The sequence below is a fragment of the Melozone crissalis genome, unplaced genomic scaffold, assembly GCF_028551555.1.
Source record: "Melozone crissalis strain CALT ecotype California unplaced genomic scaffold, PUWL_Pcris_2 ptg000039l_1, whole genome shotgun sequence".
NCBI lineage: Eukaryota > Metazoa > Chordata > Aves > Passeriformes > Passerellidae > Melozone > Melozone crissalis.
In genome coordinates this window covers 7328429-7343580 of record NW_026535817.1, presented here as the reverse complement: position 1 = coordinate 7343580, position 15152 = coordinate 7328429, and the positions used below count along the sequence as shown (strand labels likewise).

The 15152-nt window shown below is 41.3% G+C and overlaps 1 protein-coding gene across 1 annotated transcript in view; it reads left to right on the top strand.

The window, feature by feature from the left end:
• SPATA5 (spermatogenesis associated 5) overlaps positions 1-15152 on the top strand; it is a 161566-nt gene that overhangs the window by 26078 nt on the left and 120336 nt on the right. The window contains 2 exon segments of the mRNA XM_054283792.1: positions 9924-9977; positions 10354-10433. Of these exon segments, the coding sequence (XP_054139767.1) occupies positions 9924-9977; positions 10354-10433 (134 nt within the window).

Genomic DNA, 15152 nt, shown 5'->3' with positions numbered 1-15152 from the left:
CTACCTTTACTGCCTCTTCCATAAAGACAAAGTAGTTCTTTGTGCTCCAGAGTTACTGGTAAACAAGGTAACCTTTTCCTCTGCCTCTGCTTAAAAGAAAACATTCCTCTTTGTCTCACCCTAAGCACTGGTGCCTGAGAGGGTGGGGAAAGAAGGTAGCAGTCTGGAAAAAAGAAAATCAGTTGAAAATGGATGTTGTTGCTGTCTTGTATCCCTCAATCATGGCACCATCAGACAGTTTTACTGATGCAGTTAATTGTCTGAGAGTGAAGGGTGGTTCATGCTGACCAGGAGGTATCCAAAGCTGCAGTGTACAGTAATGCAGCATTTTGCCATGGTGCAGTTCTGCACGTGCAACATTCCCCATCAGTGACAAGCTGCAGAAGTGTCTGGCTCTAGGAAATTGCCTGTGATTCCCAGTTGGTTTAAATCCCCTGGCCTGGAACTGGTCACATATTCAATGTACAGATGTTTCAAGAAGCACATCTCTGGAGCATGTCCAACCTTGGACATGTTGATTCCAGGAAGGGAACATAGCCCACTTTCTCTAACTTCACATTTGTTTCTTGGACAGAAAAAGGCAACATCCATCGTGTACTAAATGTGTTAAACATGGTCTGTAGCACTTTCTCAAGCACAACAGGCATGAATTAATTTCCACTGCAAGTGTTCCTGCAATAAATCCAAACTAGATGAATTTGTGGGGTTTTGGTTTGTTTTGTTGGGGTGTTTTTGAGAGAGGATTTTTCTTTCCTTGCCTATAGCCCTATTAATTTTCCCCTTCTCTACATTATGTCTTGGATATCCATCCCTGGAACCGACATCAGGCATTTTGAAACGAAAGTGCGATTCTTGATGATTTACTTTTCAGACTTGGATTTTCCTTCCAGACTCTCTGGAGTAAGTAATTCTGATGAAAAGTGTCTGCTGTACAGCTTGTAGGATACTCTCTTGGGATAGGGCAGAGGTTCTTGGGCCCTCCTGGAGCAGGGGCTGCAGGCAGGCAGGAGGCACGGCTCTGGATGCTGCCTCTCCCTTTGGCTGTAAACCATGCAGTGCTTGCTCGGTTCAGTGATTTTTGGACGGCTGGACCTATTGTGTCTGCGCAGTGCATTTTAGAGCCACGAGCACAGTAAGTCCCAGCTCCCTCCCATCAGTGCTGGATGTGCTGTCCTTGTCTGAGCTGGCTGTCCTGCTTCAGTGCAGCAGGTATCGCCTCCAGGCAGGCTTTGTTTGCCAGATGTGTCTGTGCAGTTTGGACAGCTGACTCTGTTCAGTGAGACGTTTCAGCTGGGTTATGAGCAAACTGGTCAAATGTGACCTTTCCATCTGTCTTGGGCATAGGGAGCTGTCACAAGGCAGACTCTGGCCCACGTCTGACTGGCTTCTCATGATGTTTGGGAGATGGGCTGAGTCTCCATGTCATTTCTGGGCAGAGGAGCTGAAGAAAATAACGTGATAACAGATGTTTGACGTTGCATCCTGTTCTCTCCTGAAATCTATTGTGAGGTTTGAATGGTTAGTGTTACAATGAATGTTGCCCTTTTGTAAACATGCTCTTTGATACTTGGCCAAAAACTTTTTATAGCTGTATTTGCACCAAGATTGGTGACCTTTTGCTTTTCCAGAGCAAAGCAGCTTGTTGGTTGGTTTGTTTTACAAAGCAATCTTGCATATCATTCCTAGGGGGAATAGTTTATTTTTGTTCCTTTTCTTGACTTTCTTTGTTTCTAATACAATGTATCTGCTAAATTTACTGGGGGGGAGGTTGTCAGCTACTTTCCAGGGGATGGCTCTTCCTGCTCCTTCCCGCCAGCCCCTTTTTCTAAATCTCTTGTAGCATTGAGGCTTTTCAAGGTTTTAGTGGTCATCTGGATTATTCCCCCCTCCAAATCTCTGTTACAGAAAAGGCAACAACTGAATTGTTCTCAGCTGCTTGGAGATTTTTCAGTGTTTTGCACTCATGGGTACAAGTGAGTGTAAGACTGTGTGAAGGAATGGATTAGGATAATTTTTTCGTTATGCAGGATTGAACACCAGTCTTGACTTATCAACAGCTTTTGATCTGACGGACTGCTTGTTTCAGTCAGCCTTTTCTGCACTTTGTCTTTCACAATCCTCTTGTGCTTGCACCAAAGTTTGTAATTTTCTTCTGAAATGTGTTTGATGCATTTTTTGTGCTAGTAAGAAAAACCCCTTATATCCAGGTACTGGACCTATCCATATGACTATGATGGGGATATAATTTTCAGCTTCTGCCAGACTGATGACACGTTGCTGTCATATACAACCTGTCTCTCTGACATTTTTACTTTAGATGTCATCTAGCTTTCTGAAACTGAGCATGAAGGAAATGAAACCCTTTGTCACTGTATTTCCTCGTTGGACTATTTGTGTCGTAGGTATTTCTGTGGACTGTTTTGACAGTTCCTGCACTTAGGGTCAGTTTTGACTGGCTGGTTTTTTGAGCTTTATTTTTTGTGAGACCACTAGGATTTTTGTGGTGATATTATATTTTTGGAAGTAACTCACCTGGCTTGCTGTATAGCATAGATAATTATCTCTGCATTTGTCTTGCATCTTAGTTTATTTAGATGCATTAGGACTGCCTTCTTGGATTTTAAATTTTTTAGTTTATTTTATTTTTAGGAAATCCTGTGTCATTGTGTTTTGCTAAGAATCAAATGAGTATTACTTTTCCTTACATATTTTCTGTGGCTTTTCTGGGAAGGAATTAGCTGAGTCTGTGTGGAATCTTTTCCCCCCTCCTGTTATTGGGCTATTTAGGTCATTAACTTTACTACCAAATAAAAAAACCATTGAGCTTTTTCTGGTTTTAACCTATTTCAGAATGAACACTGGAGTCTGCTCTTAAGATGTCAGGCTGGGAGGTACCATCTGGATACTCATCCAGATAAATTCTATCACCCAGCTGTGATGGTCAGATCCATGGGGAACTGGAGTTCTGTTTTCTGTCTAACAAGCAGAAAGTTTATACCTGAGTTTATAAGATATATAGCAAGAAAAATTATGTAACTTCTATATGCTTTTGCAGGTTTCAGAAACATCATTTTTCCTCTTGCTGCTTAGTGCTTTTTAACATTTGTCTGTTTAAAATCAAAAGTAAGGCCAAGCCTCACTTAGGGGTAGTGACAAAAAACAGCTTAAATTTTAAAAAGTTAAATGCCTTGCAGTTCAGCTAAGTGAGGCACAGTAATTTTTGTAAACAGGATGAAGCAATACTTGAAAAATCCCCACCACACAAAGCAAAGAAAACCAAATCCACCTGTGACACTAAGGAGTGTTTAAGGATGTCAGCACTGAGCAAACCATTGGTACAGATGATGTGAACTATACTGTTCTTAAACTTTAATTTGAAACATTCATTAGGAGATCCAGCTACAGTGTGATTTTTTTTTAAAAAAGAGAAAATATTCCTGACCTTTTATTTGCTGTTACTTAAGAGCTTGGGCTGAAGGAATCTCTTCTTTTTGCAATGAGCAGTAATTACAAAAATATACAGAGTTCCCAGGGCTCTGACTTCACCTTGGCTTGGTTCAGCTTCCTGTGTCACCCAGCCGATGCTTTTGTACCACTCCCCGTGCTTGACATGTGCTTAAGCTTAGTTTGTCATCTGGGTCAATTATGTCAAAATATTTTCCAATTCAAGTTTCCTCTGCTTTTCCCCTTCAGCTCTTGGCTGTGGCAGCTCCCACAGATTAATGAGGCTTGGAAAGGTCGACTGCTTTGCTTTGTGAAGAGCTGTCACTGAGTTTTGGGGAGATAGCTTAGCCTTTTGATGGGGATTTCAGTGAGCAGAAGCCTGAATTAAAAAAGCTTGGTGACTGTAAGTAGTTTAAAAACAAGGCATTTAAGATGAAAAATGCAGAGACATTGTGGCTTTATGAGAAATTTTGGCAAACATTTGATAAAATTTCTAAAAGGATCCACAGTAACACATTTATGATAACTTGTTAGTTAATTAGCAGATAGTAAAAATAACTCTGTTTGAAAAATTGGACATTTTTTACAAGGGATAACAAGTTGAGATACTTTGTTGAGCTCTTTTAATCCTGAAGCTTTCTGCATATTGTACTCTACTAAAAATCATTCATCCATTCTTACCATAAGCTTACCAAAAGTGACTATACAGGCAGAAAATGGTTAAATATAATCCCTGTCTCTTTGTCCCTTCTCAATTACCTTGCAAATTTATTTTTTATTAGTGCTTAGTTTCTTTCTCTCTCTTCAAGTTACCAGTGGAGGAATGGAGTGCTGCTGGAGGTGTGAAGTGTCAGCAAATAGGTTTTGCAGCAGGGGTGGCTCATTTTGTGTGGTTTTGCTGTGTGATTTTTGATCCTGCATGGATCCTGCCCTGATGATGCCAGAGGCACTCCAAAGGCACTGGTGCATGCAGTGAGTGTAATTCAATGTTTCCAGTCAGCTCATTCTGCAGTGCAAATCCTGGCTTCTGTCTTGTGTGAAGAAGCCTCAGAAAGAAGATTGTCACTGGAGTTTGCTGGTCAAGGCAAATGGCAAACAAGTGGCCTCTGAGGAAATTGGATATTATAGTTGCCTTTGCAGTCTTACCATGCTGCTTGTTACAACTCCACTGCAGGGACTGGGGATAACAGGGTTTTGCCAGTTTGCTCCCTTACATACTTTGGAGCCCACAGGCACCTGCTGAAATTGAAGTTTTTCAAACCCCAGACAGGTGTCAACAAGTTTTTAATGTCCTCTGGAATGCAGGGCAGAGGGAAAGGAAGTGATTAAAATGGTGCATGGTGCTCAGCCTGGGGTTTCCGTGTGCTGAGAAGCTGGGAGTGATGCAGGTGAAATCTTGAAGCAGCCCTGAAAGAGAAGAAGCAGGCTTTATTCCTAACAAGCAAATAGAATGCGTTTTCTGAGCAAATATTTTTCTATGCAGTGCCACCAATTACCAAATCACACATGTACAGCCTCTGCCTTAGAAAGAGCCTTACTGTTAAATTAAAGGAAGTTTCAGTGTTTATCTTATTAACTTGCTTCCCTGCAGCCACCCTGAGTCATGTGCTGCTTTGGTTGGACTGTGGGAGGGATGGAATAGCATTTTGCCATGGAGATTACAGTGCCAAAGGACTCAATAACTAATTTCTGAGTCTCTTCAGTGTTGTTAGAGTAGAACATAAGGCTGAGAGAATTGAGATTGTTCAGTCTGGAGAAGAGAAGGCTTAGGAGTGACCTAATTGTGCCTTCCAGAACCTAACTAGAGCCTACATGAAAGATGGAAAGGGACTTTTTCCAAGAGGAGGATAAGGGAGAATGGTTTCAGAGTAGATTTAGATTGGATAGATTAGGAAAAATTCTTTACTGTGAGGGTGGTGAGGCAGTGGCACAGGTTGCCCAAAGAAATTGTGGATTACCCATCCCTGGGTATTGGATGTGGATTACCCATCCCTGGATGAGGCTCTGAGCAAACGTGGTCTGGTGGAAGGTGTCTCTGCCCATGGCAGGGAGGTTGGAACTAAATGATCTTTAAGGACTCTTCCAGCCTGGGCCATTCTGTGGTTCCATGACTCTATCTCACCTTCAGTGTCCAAACTGGAAAGAATTAAAAAAAGATGCTGGGTTTAACCCTATGAGTGGTGTATTGCTGGGGTGGGATCAAACTTTGCTGCTCTGAGCTGGATGTCTAAGCTTCTCCTGCAGTCTTAAAAGAAATTAGCACATGGCACCTGAGAGGTGAACATCTGTCTGCCCAAATCAATTCATGTGAATGTCTAATTCAGATGCCATTGTGTGACTGTGGGCACTGAACTTTGCCCTAGGAACACAGTGGGAATGGTTGAAAAATAATTTTGGCACCTCTGTCCTTTTCTTTTTGTTCTTTTCTGAGATTCACAGTACAGAGCTCAGTTGCTAGAGACATCATTTGAAATTAGGTATTAATTATGACTGATACTTTAACGCCTGATGATTTCTGCTTTGAATACCCCAAAGAAGGAATTGTGCGTTATCTTGTAGTAATAATCTAGAGCAGTAATCTATTGGATGTGATACAAACTTTCTAGTTGGATCTTTAGGACCTAGGAATTGTGTTCTGTGGCTAGCACAGTTTGATGTGTCTGTGTAAGAGCCCAGAACCTGTATGTGAGGTTATCAGGGTATTTCTGTGGAGTCTGGACTGAGCTGTGTGCTGGAGACACATCTGGAGCTGTGCCCGTGTGACTCAGAAAGCTTAAGTGCATTACTTGCCTGATTGTCAAAAGAGTGAAAAAGAAAACATGTAAGAGAAATCACAGCCTAAATTTCCTACCCAAGTGGTGGAGAAAATCTGCAAGTGGTCTTAAGGCCTGCTCAGAAAAATGACTGATGCCCTTTAACTTCAGGGATAGCAGATGTCCCTCTTGCAGTTTAAAAACGCTTTGAGAACCTCTGTCAAAGCCATGTGTGCACAAGCTTATCTCATGTTGCTGCATGTATACAAGGGTTTTATCTTCTGTGCAGTTCATCTTGGAGAGAGTTAATTCTGATAATACTTTAAATGCAAGAAATTTGGGGTTTTTATTAAAATAAAAAAGAAATTAAAATTCATCCAATCCAGACCATAAGCAAGTAGAAGGTTTCATGATGCACGGGGATATATCTTATAAGTAGGGATGGAATAGTCTTTAGGCAGAGCATGCCTGGAAACTCTCTCTACTTTGAGGCTGAATAAAGAAACCTCAGCAGTATCCAGTGGGCCTGAATTGGCAGATTTTACTGTCAGTCTGGACTCCAGCTCACAAATGCTTATATGCATGGCTAACCTACAACTACTTCTGCCAATTTTCTGCTCCAAATCTTTTGCTGGTTTTGGAGTCCCTGTGCAAATGTCCACAAGAAACAGGTTTTATTTCTACATGTATGGAAGATGACTTGTTGCAGATGAGAACAGATCTGTGCAGCATTAAACTGGCCCATTTTTTACTAGCACCTCTTGGTCAGTCTATCAACAGCTATAAAAAGCTTTTAAAAAGAATCCATATGCTCACCCCTTGGCCAGAAATGATCTTTCAACAAATGTCAGCTAAGTCAAGCTCTTGTCATTTGCTTTTTAAAGCATTTAGAAAAGCACTGAAAAATAAAATGAAAAAACTCTCCTGGTATTTCTTCAGTGGCCTCCAAAGTCTGCTAAAGGTGAACTTTGTGAAATGAGAAGCTGTGTCAGCTGCCAGCAGGTGACTTTGTGGTGGCCTGCAGACTGCCTGTCCTGCAGATTTGTTTTTCAAACAAGAGCTGCCATCAATCTGAGCTAAAGGACAGCACAGGTGCACACAGGGTAAGGCAAAGGCTCAGCTCAGGTGGGACCAGAGCTCACCCAGCTACCTCCAGCTGCTTTGAACATTTCTAGTTTTTGTGTTGTGGTTTTCAGTGTTTGCATGGTTGAATTGTACAGCAATTCCTCCTCTTCTGTGTGTGCTTTGTCTTACTTTGGAGCCTTTTCTTTTCTTGCCATGGACAGTAAGGATGAGCTGCTCACAGTAAAAAACGTGACACTCAAATGGAGTTCTGGTATGAAGGGTGAACTAGGAGACTTTCAAACCAATTTTCATGAAAATTCTCCACAAAGAGGCACAGCTCATTAACATGTAGTAGTCTTTCACCTGGAGTTGCTTTTTAGTGAAGAGAAAAATGGAGAAAAACTTAATGTCAAAGCTTACAGCAAAAAGTTACATTCAAAATAATTCTCTTTGAAACATTTTAAATGGGATTTATTGCTTTGATGTTGCCTTCATCATATTTTAATGCTTAATTAAAAAAAAACTACACGCATCTGAAATTATATTGTACCTTAAAGCTCAAACAGGGTAGTTTTGGGATATTTTTGCTGAGACAAAAGAAAATGTCAGGCTGTTTGATGTTGGGTCACAGGAGAGGAGCAGACCATTGGCACGGATGTGTGTGATGTTGGTTTCCATGGGAATACTGATGTGAATGAAGATTACTTATGGGAATAAGGGCATGAAAGGGAAGCTCCAGAGGCTCCAAGGAAAAGTTAGTGAGCGAAATCTGTAATTGTGGGTAGAGTCTGCAGTGGTTTCTCATTGTGACAGAGAGCTGGATGGAAAGAGAGGACTCTGCTCTCATTCCTTAAGGATTTGTCAGGGCTGTGCTATCGGATTCCTCATCTGCCCTGAACGTGATGAAGGACGAGGGCCCAGAGCAGCTGGGCTGTCTCTGAGCTGCAGTCTGGCCCTCACTGGCTGCTCCACACTCCTTGTGGGGGATGTCAGTAGCAGCAAAAGGCTTTGTGCTTCTCTCTCTCACCTTGTATTTTGTGTTTCTCTCCTCACCTTGTTTTTCCCTTCTGTCTTTCCTGCGTTTTGTGTGTGAATGATTCTGTTTCCACACAGGTACCCACCAGACTCCAATTTTGCAGTCATTGGAGGCCTCCAGGTGCCACTTTAGCTGCCACAGCAGTTGCTTTAAGAAAGAAAACAATGCTAATTGTATAATTTACCTTTCCTGCAGGCCAGGCACACAGTGCTGGCTCTATCAACTCTTACAGTGTGGCTATGGCCAGGCTGCTGCGCTCACCTGGTCCTTTGGATAAAGGACAATTCTTGGAAAAGAAAGAAATGGATGCTTTGCTGATATCAGATAAGTTGTGCTTTGCTTTTCAGAGGATATTATTTTTTACCCCTACGTGAGCACAGGTGTTTTCCACTGTCAAGGTAAAGTCAGTGCATTAACTGTTACTGCAGGAATGAAAATGGAGAGGGGAGCCTGCAAAAACCAGTGTGCTGCATTTTTAGAGTGATGAATCTGTGTTCCACCAACCTGGGAACAAAGTCCAGATGGTCCCATTCAAAGAGGGCTTGTAACAGAGGCTCTGCCATTGCCAGCGCATAAATGTGTGTCTGCCACACATTCTTAATTGTGACATACCTGCTGTTAAAGCTGCCCTGTGCTCTGGGCTAAGTTACCTGAAGGCACCCACAGCTGGGAGGAGGTGGTTCAGCTTTCTGACTGTGAAGGATGTTGTTTCTTCTGGGGGAATTACAAGGACACCTGTTGTTGCCTGGGAAATAGATTGGAGCCACTGGCTCTTGTCGTTCAGGGCAGCAGATAATGATCCTTGTTTGTGGCTGCAGGTCAGTGCTGATGCAAACCAGACTGAAGTCAGTGAGTCATTACCAATCCCAGCAGAAGCTGAGGCCCATTAGGAAGCCTTATTTAAGCAGCCTATCCTACAGGATACAGCAGAACAGAAAATACTCTGAGAATCTGCCATTGTTTTACTTTTTAGAATTGTAAGTACTTGTTCAAGACTGGAATGCTGACCCTGTTCCTGGTGGACAGGGCTGTGAGGATAAGCAGGCACCACAGCAGCTGGCACTCCTAATCCTGCTTGGCAGGCTCAGCAGAGCAGCAGGAACGTGCATGAGCTCGGACACTGAACAGCTCCCTTGCTAGGGATGGGTTTCAGGTGTGCTGCTGTGGAGCTTCTTGCTTCACCTGCAGAGTGTCAGGTTCAAAGAAGTGCTGTTAAATGTTGGTTTAAGTCACTGCTGTGGTGCTTGGCTTGGCAGGATGCAGGTTGAGAGTGCAAGTAAATGCTTTGCTGTGATTTGTTCTTCTGGCTCCTTTGCAGCCCCTTGGTGTGCTGTTGTTGAGCACTTTTAAGACCCTCACAGCATTTGTTTTTGTGGCTAATTCCATTTCTCATTAAGGTACTGGCAAAGTATCAGGAAGAGAGGACTAACCAACGTGCATAGGTACTAAAATAAATGGAGAAACCCTCTATCTCTACCAAGCTAGGTCAAAATGCAACCATAAGACTTAAAAATGACAAAATCTCAGAATTTTTTGTAAGAAAATGAGACCATTGTAGCACTGGCAGACTGTCTCAGTCATTTTGTATACAAATGTATAATGTTTTTGAATTTTCTGTTTTTCAGGGGCCTGAGTTGATGAACAAATACGTTGGTGAGTCTGAACGAGCAGTGAGAGAGGTGAGAAAGGGCAGGCTGTGGATAATATTAGATACAAAGCTTCCTGGGCTTTCAAATTCTTCTCTGCTTATGAGGTTACCATTAAACTTTCTGAAAACTCCTTCTGGTGTAAGCTTAAAAAAGAAAAGAAGAAAATGAAGCAGCAGGGATATTTAGCTTTCTCCTGCATTGGTACATGTTGAATTTGGGATCCTGTGGCAGCTTTTACTACTCTTTAAAAAAAAAAATCTGTTTTAAAATAGAAACAACCCAAGACAAGACAGGCTGATGTCTGTTGTGTGAAACTCTGTCACTCTTGAGGTGTGCAGGGGGTGATAGTGTACTGTAAATGCTTCCTTCCCTTAAAACTGGGTATTTCATTGTTGGTTTTTTGTAGATCTTCAGGAAAGCCAGAGCAGTGTCTCCTTCAATTCTCTTCTTTGATGAAATAGATGCCTTGGCAGTTGAAAGGGGAAAGTAAGTAATCCTGTTACAAAAACAACAGACATTATTTCCTGATAAATGATTCTTACACTGTACAGTCACAGTTTTATTTACCTTTCTAGAATTATTTTATTAAATATCTTCATTCTTTATACAGAAGGGTAATGTGTGACTTACTCAAGCCTATTTAACTTGGCATAAACAGGTAAGCTGATGGACTTCCTCCTTTCTCATCTCATTAGCAGGAGTGAATCTACTAGTTCTCATGCTATTTGGCTCTTTTCTGTGGTTTTACCTTTTATTTCCAGAAACTGAACTCCTTTTTTTTCCCAGGCTTGTTGCCCTGGCCTAATTTAGTGTCTCCATCAAGCAAACAGTAGGATCATAAGCTACATAACACAAATTTTCAAGGAGAATACTCATAAAACTAAATTTACACCTATGTTTAAATGTTTTGCCAGACTGGGAAAAGCTTCATTAAAAGATTTGGGAACACTTGTGTCCTTTCATGTGTGACATTAGGAAGGGATTATTGTGCAAACAGCTAATAGTATTTTTTTAATATCCTGCTTTGTGATCATTCCAAGAGATGTTTAGCTCATGTCTGAAGTAGAATGATTGCAGTTTTTAGTTGCCACTACAGCATTTAAGATTTGACAGGCTCTGTAAGTGGACTTTGTTGGGGGATACCTCATTATAAATGTAACTGCTACTTGCTGTTGCAATAAATACTTTTGTCCTGTTTTATTATGCATGAAAACCTGCCAAATAGGTGCATTAGAAAGTATTTGTCCTGTTTAAAGGCACATCAAAACTTCAACATTTTTCTGGGAAAAAAGCTCCCTCAGCATCCCTACATGTTCTTTTGTATTGCAAGAAGGATAACAGGAAAGGACAACAGGTGTCATTTTGATGTTTTGGTGACACAAATAAATTATTTGTGTCACAGGAGGTGGCATCACATGTAGCATAGAGCTGCCCTGTGAAGCTGCTAAGAAATGAACATTCTTACTGTTGAAAATGCAAAATCTGATTGAAGATGTTTTCCTCAAAGTCCTTCTCATGTGCAACGTGTGCAGCTGTGAAATTTGTGATCTTCCTAGAAGTGCTATGCACTGAAGCAACAGAGAAATTGCAAAATTGTTTGCTTGAATCAAGCCAGTGGAGGGGAAAAGAAATACCATCCCCTGCTGCAATTGTTAATATGTTTAGCTTCCAGAACCAGCACTTCATCAAGATCAAACCTCCAAACCTCTTGGAAGGTTAAGCCATAGTACATTTTAAACAGTTTTTTCACACAGTGCCCTGGAGGTGGTGAGTTTGTTTGTTTGTTTGCTTTTTTAGGGAGTAAACAACTGACTTTACCTTACCTGGGACTGTCTGTGGGGGGCAGTAGGCCTGGCCCAGCTTGCTGAAGAATGTGGTGTGACCTGCTGCAGTGGTGTTGTGCTGGAGACATCTGGTTTTGGAGCTTTAAAAAGAACAGGGCGGGACACACAAATATTTCATTGTCAAATCTGAACCAGATGGGAGGTAAAATATGTAGCAGAGTTCTCATAAAATTCATCTGAAATTAAATGGTGTAGGAAACCAGACAAGGCACTTATTAGAAATGGCCCTTTTTTACAGGCTGACTTTGCACAGTAGGAATTTGCAAATGCACTAGAGATGCTAACGATTTGAGGCCTCTGGAGATCCATTTCCTGTGCTATTACTGACTGTGCTGAAGTTTTCAAGGAAACACCTGTTTATATTGTCTCCCCATTCCCTCTGTTGGCTGAATTAGTTTTCTTTGCCTTGGCAGTGAAGAACACTCTGTGATATAGCTTTGTGAGAGTTGAAATCCTTGATAGGATGCTGTGGGCTTTGTGCAGAATGTGCTACATTCCATATCTCCTGGGTAGGCAGCCTCTCCGTATCCTACCAGGGTATGTCCAGAAATCCAGAGAATCTGAAACTGTTAAACTGTGGGAGTAATTTTATGTATAAATCTGATCAGAAGTATAGATGTGAAATAACATTGAGTAAATAACTTAATGTTTTTGTTCTTTAAAGCACCCCGCCAAGCATTCATTAACCCTTTATTTAGATTTGACTAAAACTTGTGGTTGTTTTGCTCCCAACCTTCTGTAGAAGTCACTAAACAATCCCTTCTCAGCAGCAGGGGCATATGAACGAATAGATTTTGTAATTAAATGAGTGTAGAGGCAGACAAAGAAAGCTAAGGAATTTTCTTGTTTGGGCCATTCATGATAACTCCTTTGCATCAGGTAGTGGATTCTGTCACTGCACAAGCCATTGTGCAAACACTGTGGCTGCACTCAGTTATGCCACAGTGTTTTATTTATGACACACTCCCAAGCCATAATTCATTCCATAATTGTTACACATCTAAGATGCTACCTAATGTAACTGTCTCGTGTAGCAGTTTTGTTTTACAAAATCTATTTGTGTGTGCTTATTAGTTAGAGCTAACAATACTTTGAAGTCAGCAAAAATTATAGTAATTGCCATTGCTCATTGTCAAAATGTGTTATTTGGAAAAGATTATTTCTTATCCAGCCTGCTTAGAAGTCCCATATGTTTTATCGATATCAACTAAGATGTTTTCCTTGTCTGCTCACACTCTCCCTAGTTTGCATGTAGTAGACACAGTAATACATATTGATCAAGGAATTAAGCAAGTAGGCTGGAGGCATACCAATTTTAAAGACAGTTTATGAAAATATTATCCTGCAGCTCTGAAGAAAAGTAGTTCAATGTAAGGAGCAATTGCTTGAGATAAAAATCTGATTATCCTTTATGAAAGATGAGAGTGTGAATCTGAATGGTCTTGAGTTTCCAGTGTAGTAGTGAAGACATAAAGATACTTTGAGCTGTGTTCACTTCTGCATTTTGTTCTGTTACTCTGAGCTTCTAATGCTCATGGAGGATTTTTCCATCTCTTTCTGATTTATGTAGAGATGTTAGAGTAAGTTTAGAGAGAACTGAAAATGAAAAATTAGTGGCTCAGTGGCCTGACTGTAGAGAAGAAGGGAGGCATTCACCATGACTGTTTCTAAAGAAAAATGATAAACCTGAAGCAGAAAAGATGGTAGAAAGTTAGAGGTTTAAGGTTTGAGGAGGAGAAATGATAAAGAAAAAAACTTCTTCAGTCATGCATCAGGAGAGGTGAACTTTGAGATGCACGGAGCCTTTTCCTCTGCTTAGTGGTTCTAATTAGCATCTGCTTGCACAAGCAGATTATGACTTTTTCTCTGCTTTCCCCATACTTTTGAAAGATGCTGTTATGACTTTTTGTAGGACAGATTGCACTGAGGCAGGACTGGTCCAGATACAGCAGAGTGTGAGCAGCAGAGTTTGCCTTGAAGTGATCCTGTGCCTGCACAAAGCTTGGGAGACTTTACAAATTACACAGCTGCTGAGAGTTATGGGTATTTGTTACCCTCAGTATCCTGACCATGTAAAACCTAATTCTTCTGGCCATTAGGGGTTGCCAAGAGGGAAATGGCTTGGTAATTAGACTTGAAAGTGATGAATGAACTTGGGTCTGTGTAAATGCAGTGCAGACAGTCTGTTTGCTGAACTTCAGAAATCCCCGTGCTTTGGAAATGGGACATTGTTTATATAAGTAGGATTTTTTGGATTTTTCAGCAAGAGACATCCTTTTCTTGTTTTTCAGAAGCAAAGCATTTCCCCTTTAGCTGCAAGTCTCTATAATGTAGAATGGGAAATGCTGCAGACTGCTGAGAAAGGCACTGATAAATGCTATTTTCCAAGGGGAAGAAAAAAAAGGCAGACAAGGGACAAAATCAGTACCTTGCATTTGACATGTGGATGCCAAAAGTTGGTAGATGAATATTGCTAACCTTTTTAGAGGATAAAAGTGACAAAGTGAAGGGCCTTTGCTACCAATCCCCTGAAACCACAGCATGATGGTGCTTTTTTTGGGTAAATATGTTGTCCTGCATGGTGGGGGAAGGACAGACAGATAGATTCCTAAGCCACACTTTAAAATAGTCAAAACCACTGAAAGACACACTGTTTTCACTTTTGGTATTAAAATCTTTGCAGTCTCAAGTTCTGAGGCTCTTGGGCTTTTAGAAGAACCTGTGAAGAACAGCAGCTTCTCTTCTGTAATGTACCACCTCTGCCCTTAAACAGAGATAGTGATAAATCTTCTCTTTTTAAACCAAGATTCTGGGATATTTTAGCCCATATTTATTTATCCTCTACCCTTGAACTTGTCATTGTATTTTAGTGCCTGTGCAGATTCCCTGATGCAATGGGCAGTGTCTGCCATTGAAGGAGCTCAGTGTGTTGCATCCAGTAATGAAACCCACGGGCTGAATTCTGTGGGGATGCAGCAGAAGGGAGAGGTTCTTGGCAGAAATCCACCTTGCACAGGGTGAATTAGCAGTACTGAAGCTGGAGGAGGTATTGTCCCCCTGATATTTCTCATGCAAAGCCAGAAGAACATTGTCAAAGTATACCTGGAAGATATGGAGTGTCCCCCTGCCATGGTTGTTATGAGGGACCCAGTCTTGTTCAGCTCAGACAAAGAACTTTGTGTTTCTGGCCTCTGTTGGCACTGGTGTCCCAGAAGTGGGGGACATCAGCAGATTCCCTGCAACATCTGAGCCATGTTTGCACATGATGGAGAATTGTGGCATTCAGAACTTTGGTGACTGCTGTATGGATTCTTTAAACTTTTGGAATTTGGTATCCAAACAAATATTGTCTGGGGAAAAA